This window comes from Sus scrofa, chromosome 13 (genome assembly GCF_000003025.6).
Source record: "Sus scrofa isolate TJ Tabasco breed Duroc chromosome 13, Sscrofa11.1, whole genome shotgun sequence".
Classification (NCBI taxonomy): Eukaryota; Metazoa; Chordata; class Mammalia; order Artiodactyla; family Suidae; genus Sus; species Sus scrofa.
In genome coordinates this window covers 153,614,421-153,633,392 of record NC_010455.5, presented here as the reverse complement: position 1 = coordinate 153,633,392, position 18,972 = coordinate 153,614,421, and the positions used below count along the sequence as shown (strand labels likewise).

Here is an 18,972-nt window from a genome sequence, read left to right as displayed (position 1 = left end):
CCTCTTTAAGTTGGAGTTCCCATAGTGGCACAGTGGAAACGAATCCAACTAGGAACCATGAGGTTAGGGGTTCAATCCCTGGCCTCGCTCAATGGGTTAAGGATCTGGAGTTGCCATGAGCTGTGGTGTAGGTCGAAGACACAGCTCGGATCCTGCGTTGCTGTGGCTGTGGCAAAGGCCGGCAGCTGTAGCTCTGAATCGACACCTAGCCTAGGGAACCTCCATGTGTTGCGGGTGCAGCCCTAAAAAGAAGAAAAAAAAAGAATAGTACAGTTAATAACAGCGTCACTGGAGTTCCCATTGTGACTCAGGGGGTTAAAAACTCACTGTAGTCTCTGTGAGGATGTGGGTTTGATCCCTGGCCTCGCTCAGTGGGTTAAGGAAATGGCATTGTTGTAAACTGTGAGGTAGGTCTCAGATGTGTCTCAGAGCCAGAGCTGATGTTGCTGCTGCTGTGGCTTCAGCTGCAGCTCCAATTCAACCCCCAGCCTGGGAACTTTCATATGTTGCAGATGTGGCCATAGAAAAAAACAAAAAACTTTTTCAATGGATAGGATATACTGTGTGTCAGGCAATATTCAAGTCTCTGAGGTTGAAAGGAAGAGCAAGGCACGGCCTCCGCCCTCCAGAAGCTCACAGACTACTGCAGAAGGCCAACCCGAAACTAAGCACAAGTGTTCAAGTGCTTGCTTTTCCTAAACTACTACATATTTAAATTATTTTTGAGGAATATGTGACAGTGTCTTCAAGGTCCCCTAAATCATCGATTGCACTTGGACAAGGTAGTTTGTTCCTTTGATCTTCACATACTCATAAAGAAAATGTTACATTTTGCATTGAGAGCTTTAAGAAAATCAGCAAACAGAATGCCAAGAAATGGCAAACAATGACCCTGAGACTTTGGATTGCTTAATGTCATCTGTGACTGCCTGTGTTGCACAGCGAGAGAGGTGAGCGCCCCGGCATGTGGTCAGAATAATTCTTCTTAGGTGGGACTGTCCCATGGGTTGCAGGATGTTTTGCTTTTCTGACCTCATCCACTAAATGTCAGTGGTTCTCCTCACCTCTCAGTCATTGTGAAAACCAAAAATGTCCCCACATATTTCTAAGTACCCTCAGGAGGCAGAATTGTGCATAGTTAAGAACCATGTTCTACCTTTTGAACGTCTATTGTTATTTCTGAATTTCACTTTTGTTGTAAATTTTGTCTTTACTGCTCCTGCAGGGAACCGAGCCCTAAATCACATTGAAAGCTAATACTTTCCTAAGAACACTGCAAAAGCACTGTGATCTATACACGTGAATTCTTTTCTCAGGGTCAAGTACTAGGCATCCTTCACACATAATTAGGAAAAGCAAGAATTAGATGAAGTACTAAGTTTTCAATTAGCAGTATGCATTTTAATTGGTGATGGCAGCATGAGGAGAATGTACAAAGAAAAAAGCATAATTCCTTTGACCTCTAGTCACACCTGTTTTTCTTCATATATGGCCATTCACTAATGCTTTAAGAAAATATGTTGCAGATCAAAGGAATTAATCTTGGTTCATACACTAGGTCAGTCTGTCAACATATTTATTTTCTATCCAAATCTTCATTTGTTTATAATTTTATGTATTTGGTGGACAATATGTTCTATCAACACAACTGCTAAGGAGCTCTTGAAATTTCTTTACACCTTTGGAAAAATGAAACAAAATTCTGACTAGCAATAGACACCTTTTCTTAGCTTTGATCTGACTCAAGTCTAAGGATGTGATCTCACCAATCACACCCTGGAGTTCCTCTAAGTGCTATCTCAGATCCAATTATCCTAGAAATTTTGACAGCTTGAAAACTCAGGCAATGGTACAATTTCAAGTGAAATCAAAACATCCTCTAGTGAAACTCATATAATAGCCTATATCTAGAAAGGCAATCAATACACTGGATTGTAAGTTTATAGGTTCTATTTGCTTCTGTAAGATTAGAATTACTAAATAAACTTATTAAGCAAGCAATAAAAATATATCCTATAGGTTCAGTGTGCTATTATTTATAAACTCCGGTTGTAGGATATCACCATGATAACAGGAATATACAAATAGCTCAGTTCTCTATGCTATGATGGAAGCATTACTTATTTAAAGAATGCAGTATGCTTAAGAGAGAAATGATTTCCCAATATAGTCATCAACCTGCTCATAAAAGAGGAGAAAGATGGAGATGAGTATTTGAAATGGCAGATAAAAGAAAACTGATTCCTTCTTCTGGACAATGACTGATAACTCATTCTCAGAGTTGATAGAATGAAATGTTTTTAAAATGAATGAGTGAATGAGGTAACAGAATGACTGAAGAAACAGAAAAGAAAACCAGGAAGAAGAGCTATTGTGTCAAAATGATCTGTGGTAGGATTTCCCCTCTGGTGCAGCAGGTTAAGGATCCAGTGTTGTCCCTGCAGTGGCTTGAGTCACTGCTGTGGCGGGGGTTCAATCCCTGGCTGGGGAACTTAAATGCTGTGGGTGTGGCCAAAAAAAAAAATCTGTGATTTTTTTCATAACCTCAGCTCTAAGACAGAACTGAACAGAATCTAATTTGGTAAATTTCACAGATATACTCAGTCTTCAGACTAGAATGAAAAAGATGCCTAAGACCAGACCACTGCCCTCAAAGACCACACGAACATGCATGTGCTTTTATTATTTCACTTAAATTTTACTGAGTGTGTCCAGGTTCCAAGAAACACAAAGATAAATAAGATTCTGGCACTGGCCTTCTGAACTAATAATCTAATGGAGAAGATAATCCTTTAAATAAAACATAACAATTTATGTTAACTCCTGAAATATAAGTGCCTTTTATAAAGTGCTATGGGACTATATTGTCATAACAATATTCTCCCAATTATTCAGAAAAAAATTGATACTTGTAGCCACAGTAGTATTTAGGTTTAATTGAAAGTTATGTGGCAATGATTTATGAAATATAAAATTCAGTCTTTTTAATTGCCTAGAGGCATATCAGTGCACATAAAGACATTTAATTGAAATATAATTTCTCAATTTAAAAACAAATAATGACAAATTCTTTAAAATTTTCCAATGTCTAACTGCTATAGGGACATATAGAAATGACACTGCCTGGAGTAAAAGCTTTGTTAAATGACACTTGACTTCTGGGACAATAATGTCTGAGAGAACCGTTCTCTTTTTTGGGCAAACTAAAAAAATTGCTGTCAAAATCTCTCAGCTCCTTGATAGAAAGCTCACCAGTGTGCCAGAGAAAACACAACGTGCATGGTTTGAGAGAGTGAAAAGATCAGGGAAAACCACAAGAGTTACCTTCTGGGCTCGTTTTACCAGTGATTCCCTTCAATTGTCAGTGTCGCTGCTAAAACAGAGCTCAAGTTTCAACGTAATCCAGTGGAAATTAGGCTGAAACTGCAACCTTTCCCAAACTTATACAGGGTAAATACCGTTTTCCCCTAAGCAGTAAAGTATACAAAGTTCTTAAAAGAATTACTTTTAAGGCCCTGCTCTCCATCCCCTGATACGAATCACTGAAAGAAGGAAGCCCATTTAATAAAGAAAATTGAATTGCCTTTTTCCTTGCTAGAAAATATTACCACCTAGTTCACTAAACTACCTGAGTTTGTGTATGTTTCTCAAACACTTTTCCGTCATTCCCTGTTATCCATGCATTCAGTAAACACTTTTTAAATGCCTTATGGTACCCTAGAACTGGGGACTGCAATCTTTTTCTTAGAGGATCAGATAGTAAATATTTTAAGCTTTGCAAGAAAAGATGCAAAATCAAGGAAATTATGGAGGTACTTTAAAAAATTAAATATATAGCCATTTAAAATGTAAAAGCATTACTAGCTCACAGACAAACAAAAACAGGCCATAGGTTGCTGATTTTAGTGCTAGATCATATTTAGACCAAGCTAAAACTGTTAGGTTATTAATTAGAATAGTATTTTGCAACAAGATCTAACTTCTAATAAGAACCTTCAGGAATGATCCAATAAAGCTCTGTCCAATGGAACTACCTATTTCATATTATATATTTCCATTATATCTATCTATAATAGATATTTCAATACCTATAGAAAATGTCCACTGATATCTACAAAATTCAACATTGTAACCACTAGATTCCAGGGGCTATTGAGTATTTAAAATATGTTGAATGTAACTGATGAACAAATTTTTAAAATTTTATTAAATATTAATTATTAAAAATTTACACTTAAATCACCACATAAGACTAGGATATTGGAAAACAGATGTAATAGTTACTTGTATATCAATTAGTAGAACCTAACTGAATTTGCTTGGGTTTTTCGTGACCTGACAGTTAGGTAGGTTTAGGGCATAAAGGTTAATACTAACAGATCGTAATTAAAATTACTCTTAGTTTCTGGTTAAAATTTCATTGGGAGCTAGTAACTATTCGTGATGTACATTATATTACAGAACTGAAAAAACCTTCAGAGGACAGGTGGTTATGCTCTATCAAGTACATGTGTGTGACATGTTTCAAAGAAGACAAAGAGGTCTTGTCTGGCTCACAACTAGAATTTTGAAGTTAGGAAGACCTAGAATAAAACACCAGTTCTCCTTTAGAGTAGTACTGGAATCTTAGGCAAGTTATTTCACCTCTTTCTTCTTAAATTTCTTTCAAGTAACAGTAGCTTCTACAAATTTCTACAAATAATAGCTTCTCCACAGGGTTGGTGTCATGATCAAATGAGATCAAGTATTTAAGAACCTGGGAACAGTGCAAGTTCGTCAAAATCATAAATGTTACTGTTTTATTGCCAATATTAATTAAAATAATACTATACAACACATATTTTAGAATATAGTTCACAATCTGACTTGGTAGAAACCATTTCATCATTCTGCACGTGAGCGAGCTACATATGGAGTATTGGATAGATCACTGTATTTTTTTTTTTTATGGCCACACCCACAGCATGTGAAAGTTCCCAGGCCAGGGATTGAATCCGAACTGCAGCTGTGGCAACAATGGTTCCTTTAACCCACTCTGTGGGGCTGGGGAATGAACTTGCACCTCTGCAGTGACCTGAGCTGCTGTAGTGGGGTTCTTAACCTACTGCACCACAGCGGGAACTCCCATATCACTGTATTTTTTATCCAGCAATGAATTCTGGCTCTAGAACCTCCTAATGCAGCCATGTCACATGACTAGTCTGAGCCTCATTTCCTTATCTGAAAAATGAGAAGGGTATTTACTTATTCAAGTTGAGAGAATACAATATGTGAAAAAGTTTTGACTAAGAAAGTTCATATTAAAATCAAATCTCGATTCCCTGTTTCCATTTGAGATTTTTCTTTCTTGTTCATCTTTTAGAGTGACTAAGGAATAATTACTTCCTTTCTTCCATCTTTTGGGCCAAAGGGATCACAAATAACTAAAAACTGAATGAAACTGTCAGCATTAAAGGGTAGAATCAAGAGCAGTTTCTCTGAGAGTTAAAATTATGACATTTAAGAAAAACCAGTGAAGTAAAGAATAAAAATCATCCCAGACCAAAGTAAAATCTGAGAGTAGCCATATCAGTGAAATTTGTATGTAAAAACTCCTAAGGATAAGTACTTGGTAAGCATGGAACACTGGAACACAGAAAATTCAGGAGACCAAGAAGTATATTTTGACACAACCCTAAAGAGGTAATCTCCCAAACGCCTCATCTGTTCTCTGCACCAAGTGTTCCCCTACCATAGAGGTAGATGCTTTTGGCAAATACAACCTGATGCCATTACACATTCTCATGTTTCCAAACAGATGGCAAATAGGTTGCATGTTACCTGCCAAATCCTAATGAATTGCACTGGAGGTTCTATAAGGCTGTTCAGGCCAAGTCTGAATTCAGCAGGGATGAGCACCATGACTGATGAGCCATGTCTGCTGTAGGTCAGGATGAAGGAGGGCACCTTCATATTGTGTTTGTAGACACTTTGCATACCACTCACTTCCATCTCTCTGATTTTAAGAGCAAAAAACTTGAGTGTAATCTGAATTTCATGTATCTTCCTGTACAAAGAATAGCCTGATAGCTAAGAGTCCAGCTCTCATCATTAGTACATTGCTGGTTGGTTAATTACTCAGTTGTTATCCTGGTTCAATGACTAGTCTCTTGTGGGTTTGGTTATATAAACTCCAACTGGGCAGTAGCATCCATTCCTAGTGAACTGACAAAGTTAATTTTCTGAGTCGGCAGTATTGATAAGCAAACTCCAGATTACAGTAAATTCATAAAGTTAAATCTTAGGTGACTTCTTAATAGCGAAACAGAAAGCCAGCTTTCCTGGTAAGAAAGTAACCATCAGACCCTTCTAGACTTCAACAAAGATGATTTTTAATCAGTTTCACCACTTCTAATAATTTCCTTTTTTAAATTTTTCTTCACAGATGTGCTATTGCCAGTCTTCGATGGTATTTAATTCTATACAAAAGCTCTCACTGTCTCTCATTTTGGAGTTTAAAACCAGTGAGGGAACTCCGAGCACTCTAGTTCTTCCTAGTTCTTCCTCAGCCCACAATCCCATCAGTCTTTCAGTGATACATCTTCACCTTTCTTTTGATTCCTGAATCTCCCTTGCCCAAACCCAAATACCCTCAGTCTTACCCCACTTGTGACAACATCGTTTCTTTTTCATGTACGCATAGCATCCAAAAAAACCTATGTTTTCTAGTTTTACCTTTCGAACATTTGCCAGGCGATTCATCATCAAGGACTCCTCTCGGTCGTCATCATCATCCAAGTCCAGCATCGGCATTCCAAAGGGGTCAATGATGCTACAGCACCTGGACCCTTCATCTCTTGGATCAAACGGGTCCACAATTATGGGCTCTGTTCCTTTTATTTCACAGCGACAGAAGGGGCAGCCTTGGCCATCTGACTCCTGAACAGACACACAAAAAAGTGCTCATTGGTCTTTGTTCAAATAAAATAATACTGAGAAAGGCCAATATTCTACAACTATAAAAAAAAAGTTGCAAAAAAAGAGGTTTTAGTGTAGGAGGTGGGGGTAGAGGAAGATCTATCTACAAAGTAGTAGAGTGGAACAGGGAGGCAACAAAATCTATGTTCAGTATTTCAGATTTTCAAAGAAAAATTTCCTTTAAAAAACCCTTTGATTTGCCAAAGAAAGGGAGCTTAACTTTATGTTACTGAGTGTTCACTTATAATTTAATGTATCAAAACTAGAGTCCTGCAGAAAACTGGAAATGGTATCACGTCCCTCTTTAACAAAAGTTACTGGTTCTAATTAAGCATTCTATTAAAAGGACATTTTGAAAAAAATTCATATAAATAAAGTAATAGTATCAATTAGAACAATCCATTTCAAAATTAATTCTGGTAAAGTATCTGTGCATATAACTGTGGTTAAATAGTACTATTTTAATTCTCTAAGTCTTTAAAGTCTTGAGTTTCAAGCAATCAGAGGGAAAAAAATTTCTATTCAGAAATCATCATCTGTCCTGAGAGCCTGTCATGCTGACACAACTCATACAGAATGTAGTAATATGTGAGATATCAAGTTCTGCCCTTCGTTTTGCTTTCAAACTACATATTGCAAAAGGATCTGTACAGATGCTTTAGGTCCAGAAATTCATTTATTGGTAATGAAGTTTTTGTTTAAAACCTTCCAATTCCATTTCACAAAAACTACATTAAGAATTCGGTTGATAGCGAAATAGGACAAGACTATTTTCTCACCCTGCAGATAATGTTGCCTTCTAAAGTTAGATGGTGCATGATATTCACCACCATCTTTTTATTTCTGCATCATACCCTAACTCTAGTAGTATGTTATTTAACTTCTAGAAGAAAATATAGTCAGTAAGCTTAATGACATAGGTCTTAGCAATGATTTTTTTGAACCTGACACCAAAAGCAAAAATAAACAAGTGGGATTACTTCAAACTAGAAAGTTTATGCATAGCAAAGGAAACCATCAACCAAATGAAAAAGCAACTTACTGAATGGGAGAAAATATGTGCAAAGTATTGATCTGATAAGGGGCTAACATCCAAAATATATAAAGAACTCATACTACTCAATAGAAAAAAAAAACAAAAACTAACAATCTAATTAAAAAAAAATAGGCAAAGGACCTGAATAGACATTTTTCCAAAGAATACATACAGATGGCAAACAAATACATATGAAGATGCTCAACATCATAATCATCAGGGAAATGGAAATCAAAACCACCTCACACCTCTCAGAATGGCTATTATCAAAAAGATTAGAAACAACAAATGCTAGCAAGGATGGAGGCAAAGAAAACCCTTGTGTACTGTTTGTTGGAATGTAAATTAGTGCAGCCACTACGGAAAATAATATGGAAGTTCCTCAAAAAATTAAAAATAGTACTACCATACACTCCAGAAATTCCACTACTTGATATTTACCTGAAGAAAAAGAGAACACTAATTAGAAAAAAAAAAAAAAGCACTCCCATTCATGTTCACTGCAGCATTACTTGCAATAGCCAAGATATGGAAACAACCTAACCTAAGTGTCTATCAATGGATGAATGGATAAAAAAAAAAGAAAAAATTGGGAGGGGGTGTATGTATATATACACAATGGAATATAATTCAGCCATAAAAAAGACTGAAATCTTGGAGTTCCCGTTGTGGTGCAGTGGTTAACGAATCTGACTGGGAACCATGGGGTTGTGGGTTCGATCCAGCAACTCAGTGGATTAAGGATCCGGTGTTGCTGTGAGCTGTGGTGTGGGTCGCAGACACGGCTTGGATCCCGCGTTGCTGTGGCTGTGGCATAGGCTGGTGGCTACAGCTCCGATTCAACCCCTAGCCTGGGAACCTCCATATGCCACAGGATCAGCCCAAGAAAAGGCAAAAAAAGGACAAAAAAAAAAAAAAAAAAAAAAGATTGAAATCTTGACATCTGCCACAACATAAATGGACCTCAAGGGCATTATAATGAGTGAAATAAATTAGAAGAGGACAAATATCATATGATCTTTCTTATATGTGGCATCTAAAAATTAATTAATTCAAAACAAAGATAAGCTCACAGAGAACAGATTAGTGGCTGCCAGAGGCAGAGGATAGATGGTGGGAGAAATGGGTAAACTGTTTTTTTTTTTTTTTTTTTTTTTTTTTTTTTTTTTTAGTTTAAATAAGTTGAATGTCACTAAGTAAAAAATTAAAATATAACAGAGCTAATAATCCCTGTGTCTTTAATGGATGAAGGATGGAAAGGAGTACTCTGGGCCCTAAGTAAACACTTCATTCATTTACACATTTTTTGAATTTACAGAAAATTTCAAACAAAAGCAGAGAAAAGTGTAATAAACCTGTATATAGCTATCTCCCAACTGCAACAATTATCAATTCATGCCCAATCTTGTTTCACCTATACCTTGACTTGTTCCCTCTACCCCTGAATTATTCTGAAGCACATCCTAACATTATACAAATTCATCTGAAAATGTCTTAGTATGTGTACCTCAAAACAGAAAATCCTCTTAAGACCTAACTACAATACAGTTATCATAACAAATATCGATCCACTCAATCTAAATCATTAAAGTCATATGTTTTTAATTTATTTTTTACTTTTTATTTTTCTGTCTTTTCTAGGGCTGCACCCACAGCATATGGAGGTTCTCAGGCTAGGGGTCTAATCAGAGCTGTAGCTACCAGCCTACACCACAGCCACAGCAACATGGGACCGCATCTGCAACCTACACCACAGCTCTCAGCAATGCTGGATCCTTAACCCACTGAGCGAGGCCAGGGATCAAACCCGCAACCCCATGGTTCCTAGTTGGATTTGTTAACCATTGAGCCACAACGGGAACTCCTATCTTTTATTTTTTAAATGATTTTTATTTTTTCCATTATATTTGGTTTACAGTGTTGTTAATTTTCTACTATACAGCAAAGTAACCCAGTCACACATACGTATATATCTACACTTTTTCTCACATTATCCTCCATCATGCTCCATTGTAAGTGAGTAGATATAATTCCCAGTGCCATGCAGTAGGATCTCATCACTTTTTTTATTTTTTTGCTTTTTAGGGCCGTACCTGAGGCATATGGAAGTTCCCAGGCTAGGGGTTGAATTAGAGCTACAGCTGCTGGCTTGCACCACAGCCACAGCAATGTGGGGTCTGAGCAATGTCTGTGACCTACACCACAGCTCATGACAATGTTGGATCACCGACTACTGAGCGAGGCCAGGGATTGAACCGTATCCTCGTGGATACTAGTCTGATTCGTTTCCATTGTTCCAACGAGAGCTCCATAAAGTCTTATTATGTTTTAATACAGTGCTTAGAATGTGTAAGCAACTGTATTCATCTACAAAGGCTTCCTTAGAATGTCCAAAGTCAATCTGCATGTTGTTTAGTTAGGGATGACTTCTAGTTTATGCTATTTCCTAGTTTATGTGATCTATTTCCTGATTAAGCGCAATTGAAGAGTGAGCTTGAAAAGTGGAGGAGGTGAAAGGCAATAGCATAGTGAGAGTATAAAAAAGGACTGGGAACGGTTCCTCTAAAATGAAATTTAGGTCTTTCCACATCTCTCCTACCTTAAAGCTTAATGCTATACAAATTACTATGTGAGAGCAGCTGATTTATGAGCATACATCACAAAAGTCATTTTCTGTTCAGCTTTATCTTTGAGAGTTTACATTACTAGGATCAAAATCTAACTGCAGGAGTTCCCATCGTGGCGCAGTGGTTAACGAATCCGACTGGGAACCATGAGCTTGCGGGTTCGATCCCTGGCCTTGCTCAGTGGGTTAAGGATCCGGTGTTGCCATGAGCTGTGGTGTAGGTCACAGACTCGGCTCGGATCCCGCATTGCGGTGGCTCTTGTGTAGGCCGGTGGCTAGAGCTCTGATTTGACCCCTGGCCTGGGAAACTCCATATGCCACAGGAGCGGTCTCAAAAAAGGCAGAAAGACAAAAAGACCAAAAAAAAAAAAAAAACCAACTAACTGCACTGTAATGCATTTTGACTTGCAAACACACAGCACACAATGTGCCTCCTCTAAAACAATTTCACCCACCACTTTCTCTGTAAACTAATTTCATACGCAAATTAAGCTTGACCATATTCTAAAATTTGGTACTCATATTCTCGAACTTTGGGGCTATTTTGGTATTCCACCTTCATTCCTTTCAGATGGTTGATTTGTTTGTTTGGCCATTCCTGTGGCATGTGCAAATTCCCAGGCCAGGGGCTGAACCTGCGCCATAGCTTTAACCAGAGCCACAGCAGTGACAAAGCCAGATCCTAAATACACTGTGCCTCAAGAGAACTCCTCTCAGAGAGTTGATTAACCACATATGAAGGATGTCTTCAATAGACATATATAACTAATCCAGATTATGCCTCAATAATTAAAATAACATTTCTGTCAACGTATACTTAATTCAAGATCACAGAGCATACGTTAACGAAGAAAGACAGTCCCCAACATATTCAAATCCTGAGAAAACTGAGAGGAATTACTTGGACTCTGTCTATTCTAATTCACTCAGGAGATTTCACTTCCTCAAAGAAATCCTCCCAAACCAAAGGATACAGAAGTTATCAGTGAATACCATATCATATGAAAATTAACTACGTACTGATAAAGTTACTCAGACTAATTTATCAACCATAAATACTCTAAGTCAATGATATTAAGTATAACTTTAGGTAATCGAAGAACAAATTAACATTAACAGAAAAATAGAAAAATTTTAACTTCTCCCCCAAATTCCCACATATTACCATTGGTATGTATCAGCCATCTTCCATATTCTTTATTTAAATGCTCTTTAAATAGATATTATCTCAAATAAATCTTTTAATTTTTAAAGATAAGCATCGTATATAGTATAATTTATTTGCTCTCAGTCTGATTATTTGAGGGCATCCTTTAAGGTCAATCACTTCAGGCCTTCCCACATATACAATATAAATGGAGGGCCCTAGAGAATATATGAGTCTCATTTTGGAGTACACTTTATATTTTTACTATGTGTGTGGTTCCCATCTCAGCAGCTTCTAATGTACATTACTGTGCTTTACTTCACACAGATTTGAAGTTTCCATAATTTTTTTAAAACATGCAACAATTATAAATAAATAGATAAATACATATATACATATACTGAGAGCAGCTTGGGTCCATACAAAGCCTTTTCACAGCATAATATATCCCACAGAAACTCAGTAGCTTCTTGTTATAAAGAATGAATGAGAATAGTTAATGGTGATTTTGAATAAGCAACAGTGAGAGAGATCTTTGGTTTTGGTGTGCTTTTATGATGGGCAAGAGAAGATGACACTGATGAGTCTCTTCTAGTTTTAATTTGAGAAGCCACAAAAACAGTAAATTAGGAAAGGAACATAGGCATTCTGAATCAGGAAGCCTGGATTGAAAACCTACACCCACCAATTACAGCTATAAGACACTGGGTAAGCCATTTCATCTTAGGTATAGGTAGGGTATAAAGAAAGAATACACATTTTAGGAGACATCTTAAAGTGAGATAATTTAATTCAAAGCGTTCCAAAGTGCTATGCAGATTCCAGCTGGTATAATTACTACAAAAATGGTCTCAATAAAAGTCAAAGATAGCTGAGGAAACAAACTGTAGCCATAACATGACTCTCAAAGCAAAAGAGGCGCTCTAACAGTTAACCACATTTGTACAGAACAATGCAGTATGTAATCAAGGACAAATGCTAACTTATGACACTCTTGAAGGCAAACATTTTCTTATTTGTAGTACTAAGGTTACAAAGTTTTACCAATATTAGAAATGTGAAGGTTGACTGCTATTGAAGGAAGATTATTAAAAGATTATTTCTGGAGTTCCCGTTGTGGTGCAGCAGAAACAAATCCAACTAGGAATCATGAGGTTGAGGGTTCGATCTCTGGTCTCACTTAGTGGGTTAAGGATCCGGCATTGCTGTGAGCTGTGGTGTAGGTTGCAGATGTGGCTCGGATCTTGCATTGCTGTGGCTCTGGCATAGGCCGGTAGCTATAGCTCCGATTAGACCCCTAGCCTGGGAATCCCTATGTGCCACTGGTGCGGCCCTAAAAAGACAAAAAAAAAAAAAAAAGATTATTTCTTAGTGCCTTGAATGTGATCCTTAGAGCTGGCTTCTCACCTCTCTTAGATAGTTACACATTTTTCCACAGCAGTACTATCTAAATATAGACCATCTAGTAATCCCTTTTAACATGTCATATTAAAATCAGTTTATTAATTTTCATCTATGGGCTTTTTTGTTAATTACTATTTTGAATACTCCAATATCTTTTAAATTCTTCTGAAAAAAATATGCAGGAGAAATAATCAGAGGAAAAATTAATTTTACTTTTAATTGAACTAAAGTCCTTGGCAGTAATTCAAAACAAGGCTGCATATCTAATTGCCATATGTGTATCCATTTTTATGCTAGAAGGAAGATTTGAGGAGTTCCCATTGCGGCTCAGTGGTTAACAAATCCAACTAGGAACGATGAGGTTGCAAGTTCGATCCCTGGCCTCGCTCAGTGGGTTAAGGATCCAGCATTGCCATGAGCTGTGGTGTAGGTCACAGACGTGGCTCAGATCCCATGTTACTATGGCTGTGGTGTCGGCCAGCAGCTACAGCTCCGATTGGACCCCAAGTCTGGGAACCTCCATATGCCGCAGGTGCGGCCCTAGAAAAGACCAAAAAAAAAAAAGAGATTTGAAGAGTACAGTTTAGTCTGTGCCATTCATGAGCTCAGAAGACATTTTCTAGATTCCTGGAAAGAAAAATAAGATGAAAACAGGTCCTTTCTTTACACTTTATGTGGTAACCCCGCAACATGACCACGGCATAATACGCTACTACAAAAAAGAAGACATGGAGGAGTTCAGGGTAAAGAAAATTAATATTTGTGGAACAGTGTGGAAGGGAAAGAGAACTCTCCAAGTTTCATTGCCAAAGACAGAATGGAAACGCCGCACCCAGAGTGGTAATGCTTCAAAGAATGCCTCTAGAGAGGTGATTAGTCAGCTTACTTAGTATTCTGTGCAAACTCAGCCTTGCTTATCCAATTTATTAAATAACACAGATGTTTCAGAAGGAGAAAAAAGTATCTGACACCTCTTTGGAGGCATGACTAATGGGCCATTATGACAGCAATTAAAGAGTAACCACTTGCAGCCTGTAACAACTAACTGACACCTCTACTGTGCATTTCTTAGGGTTTCTGTTAATTACATAAAATTTAAGTCTCCAATGAATTTCAATTAAACCAAAGTAGGGCATCAAATGGAAGGAAAAGTTGGTGAAGAATGACTTGCTAAAAATGCACAATGGTTGAATATCTAATGTTTTATGGTCAGGGTTTAATATTTCCTATCGCGACTCTGATTTATCAGAGCTTTTTGGCAGGCATGCAGACTTTAAAATCCTTTTCATATCAGCATGCTCAACCAAAGTAGTAGAAAGCAACAAAAATGTCTCTCATCCATAATTAAATTTGAAGGATAACAGGATATTCATTTCAAGTGATTATTAAATTCCATAACCCCCTATAAAATTTTCAAATTTAATTTTATCTTCTTGAGGGTAAGGACTATGTCTTTAAAACAAACTTGGGACACAGAAGCTGCTCAAAGAAAGTTTCCCAAATAAATGAAAAAGTTCATAGATTTGAGATCTTGGAGAGACAGATGGGTAAAACATTCTATGTCAGCTTCTATCAAGCCAGTTAGGGGAAACCAAATTATCCTGTGCACAATTAAGCCTGAAAACTTAACTTTCTCTGATTAAAAAAAAAAAAATATGTAAAACAAAAACATTGGCTTTAAAGTCAGAAAACAGATTCCAGCTCTTCACTATTTTGAATAAGGAGCAAATTGAAAAGATATATTATATGCACTTATATTCAGAGACTTAATACTCATACATTTCCCATTACATCTACAAGTTTAGATACAATGTTTTTGACAATATATTGCTGAACTATGGAAATGTTCCGTAATTTTGTTCATGTTGTTCTCATACTGACCATCAATCAGGTTAATTAAGTCCAATGAGCAGCTCATTATGGCTATGATGTGAGGTTTTTAGCATAGCTAATGTTAATTGTGTTTTAACTGGATTAACTTTATTAGACTTTCATTTTTATTAAATAACAAGGACATTTGAAAAATAACATGTTTAAATGATTGAAGAATGCTGCTGTTCATACCACAATATGAAAACTGTCAAAATAGGTCTATTGATTGGTAGGAAGCAGCACTGTGTGAAATCTGTTATGTAAATGTAGAAACATTCTGCTTATCTAAAAGTGGAATTGTTCAAAAGTTGATGCTTCTTTAACCACTAAGATCCCATTGAGAAATAGAGTCTATGGAACATCACTTAGACATTTTCACACCTTGACCTAACAACAATTTTCTTCAGGGTAAAGAAAATTTGAACCAGAGATTGCTAGGCATGCTTCTAGGTGTATAAAAGCAATAAAGAGAAACTTGGTCTTCTCCCCTGTAGGTTAATGCCAGTAATACTGCAAGCAATGAAAAAAAAGTACAAAAAAACCCCCAAAAATGTGAAAAGTTGAAAGGAATCTCCCAGAAGCTAATGAATGGAACAAATGGATCTGAGGTTTAAAAATCTTAGGATTCATTCTCAGATCTTGAGCACGATGAAAGGTCTTTGAAAAGATCACAGATACTTTTCAGAGGAGAAATGTACAGAATACATTACAAGGGCTTTTCACAACTGATCTATAATACCAATGTCTTTTTACCTATTGCAATCTTAGTCCTGTAATTCTCTTTCCTTTACATTATCTACTATACAATCTATAGGTATTTACCAAGTAACTATCAGTGTGGAGGTAGCATGCTGGGGGAAAGAAATTCTAAAATAGCAATCCACATTCTAGAGGAGAAAGGTACATAATATGTATAATACAAATACAGAGAGGTAAGAGCTTACAGAGAGTATACAAAATGTACCAGAAAAATATTAATTATGAACTGTGTTGTGTGGGAAGAATTTTAAAGATGCTAAAATAATGCCTTTGAGTATTTTTTGTTAACTTATATCCAAAATTCTATGTTTATATTAGGTTAATAACATTCACTATGACATGACTGTGATTTAATTTGATCATTATTTCAACTTTGTAAGCGCATTTGAATTTGTCAGTTTTTTACTACTTTACTTAGAAAACTACCACTTTATTACTACTTTTTCATACACTGTCTCCTAAAATTTTACTCAGAGACATTTTTAGCACTTCACAATTTTACACTTCCTCAATCTCTAAGTGTAAAACTAAGAAGTACTTCAGATTAAAAAAAAGAGGAAATTGCAAAAGTTAACCATTTACAATGGACATACTTTCATGTAAGGTCATTAGAGCAGTATGAAAAATCATGAAGAAAATCAAGGAAATGATTAGCTACAAGCAAGAGGAACTGCACCATTTGGAGGATACTGAGTAATATATAGAAAAGTTCTCAAAATTTTAGCCAACCTAATCCAACAACATGCACCACATTATGCACTGCATGATGCAAAAGATCATGCACAACCACGTGGAGTTCATCCCACGTTCATAAGGATGGTTCAACATACCAATCAATCAGCATCATACACCACATTAACAAAACCATAAGATCATCTCAATAGATGCAGAAAAATGAGTTGACAAAGTCCAACATGCATTCATGATAAAAATTCTTACCAAAATGGGTATAGACGGACCATACCTTAACATAATAAAAGCCATTTGTGACAAACCCACAGCAAATATAATACTCAATGGAGAAAATCTGAAAGTCTTCTCACTAATCTGAAACAAGACAAGGATGCCCACTCTCACCACTGTTATTCAAAATAGTACTGGAAGTCCTAGCCACAGCAGTCAGACAAACAAAAGAAATAAAAGGCATCCAAATAGGAAGAGAAGAGGTAAAATCGTCACTGTATGCAGATGACATGAAAACCTTAAGGACTCAACCCAAAAACTAACTAAACTGATCAACAAATTCAGCAAAGTAGCAGGATACACGATGAACATTCAAAAACCAGTTGGATTTCTGTATACTGACAATGAAATATTAGAAAGGGAATACAAAAGTAAAATACCTTTCAAAATTGCAGCCCAAAAAATCAAATACCGAGAATAAACCTAACCAAGGAGATGAAAGACTTATATTGCTGAGAATTATAAAACATTAATCAAGGAAATTAAAAAGGATGCAAAGAAATGCTCCTGGGTTGGAAAAATTAATATTGTAAAAATGGCCATACTACCCAAAGCAATCTGCAGATTTAATGCAATCCCCAGCAAATTACCCATGACATTTTTCACAGAACTAGAACAAACCATCCAAAAATTTATATGGAACCACAAAAGACCCAGAATTGCCAAAGCAATCCTAAGGAACAAAAACCAAGCAGGAGGCATCACTCTCCCAGACTTCAAGCAATATTACAGAGACACAATCATCAAGACAGTGGGGTACTGGCATCAAAACAGACAGATGGACCAATGAAACAGAATAGAGAACCCAGAAATAAACCCAGACACCTTCGGTAAATTAATCTTTGACAAAGGAGGCATGAATATAAAATGGGAAAAATACAGTCTTTTCAGCAAATATTGCTGGGAAATGTGGACAGCTGCATGCAAAGCAATGAAATAGAACACACCCTCACGCCATGCACAAAAATAAACTCAAAATGGCTTAAAGACTTAAATGTAAGACAAGATACCATCAAACTCCTGGAAGAGAACACAGGCAAAACATTCTCTGACATCAACCTCATGAATATCTTCTCAGGTCAGTCTCTCAAAGCAACAGAAATAAAAACCAAAATAAACCAATGGGACCTAAACAAACTGACAAGTTTTTGCCCAGCAAAGGAAACCAAAAAGACAACCTACAGAATGGGAGAAAATAGTTTCAAATGATGCAATGGACAAGGGCTTAATCTCTCAAACAAAAACAACTTATACAACTCAACAGCAAAAAAGCCAACAAACAATGGAAAAATGGGCAAAAGATCTGAATAGACATTTCTCCAAAGAAGATACATAAATGGCCAACAGGCACATGAAAAAATGCTCAACATCACTGATTATTGGAGAAATGCAAATCAAAACTACTCTGAGCTACCACCTCACACCAGTCAGAATGGCCATCATTACTAAGTCCACAAATAACAAATGCTGGAAAAGGTTTTGAGAAAAGGAAACCCTTCTACACTATTGGTATGAGTGTAAATTTGTACAACTACTCTGGAAAACAGTATGGAGCTTCCTCAGAAAACTATATATAGAACTACCATATGACCCAGCAATCCTACTCTTGGGCATGTATCCAGACAAAACTTTCCTTGAAATAGACACATGCACCCACATGTTCATCGCAGCACTATTCACAATATCCAAGACATGGAAACAACCTAAATGTTCATCAACAGATGACTGGATTAAAAAGATGTGGTATATATACTCAGCCATAAAAAAAACAAAATAATGCCATATGCAACAACATGGATGGAACTAGAGACTCCTCATACTAAGTGAAATAGGTGAGAAAGACAAATACCATAAGATATCACTTATATCTGGAATCTAATATAGGGCACAAAGGAACCTTTCCACAGAAAAGAAAATCATGGACTTGAAGAACAGACTTGTGGTTGCCAAAGGGGAGGGAGTGGGATGAACTGGGATCTGGGGTTCCTTTGAAATGGATAAGCAATGAAATCCTGCTATAGAGCACTGGGAACTATATCTAGTCATCTATGATGGAGCACGATGGAGGATGTTTGACTGGGTCATCTTACTGTACAGTAGAAAATTGACAGAACACTGTAAACCAGCTATAGCGGAAAAATTGAAATCATTTAATTTTTTTTTTAAAGTAAAAAATATATAGAAAAGCTGTGGTGGTGTAAAGAGCAA

At 36.7% G+C, this 18,972-nt stretch overlaps 1 protein-coding gene across 10 annotated transcripts in view; it reads right to left on the bottom strand.

Annotated features, from left to right (window-relative positions):
- The window catches only part of CBLB (Cbl proto-oncogene B), a 219,591-nt gene that overhangs the window by 66,723 nt on the left and 133,896 nt on the right, over nucleotides 1-18,972 (bottom strand). For all 10 annotated transcript variants that reach the window (XM_021070494.1, XM_021070495.1, XM_021070490.1 and 7 more), the window contains exon 10: nucleotides 6,715-6,918. In XM_021070494.1, the coding sequence (XP_020926153.1) occupies nucleotides 6,715-6,918 (204 nt within the window). The remainder of the gene's footprint in view (nucleotides 1-6,714; nucleotides 6,919-18,972) is intronic.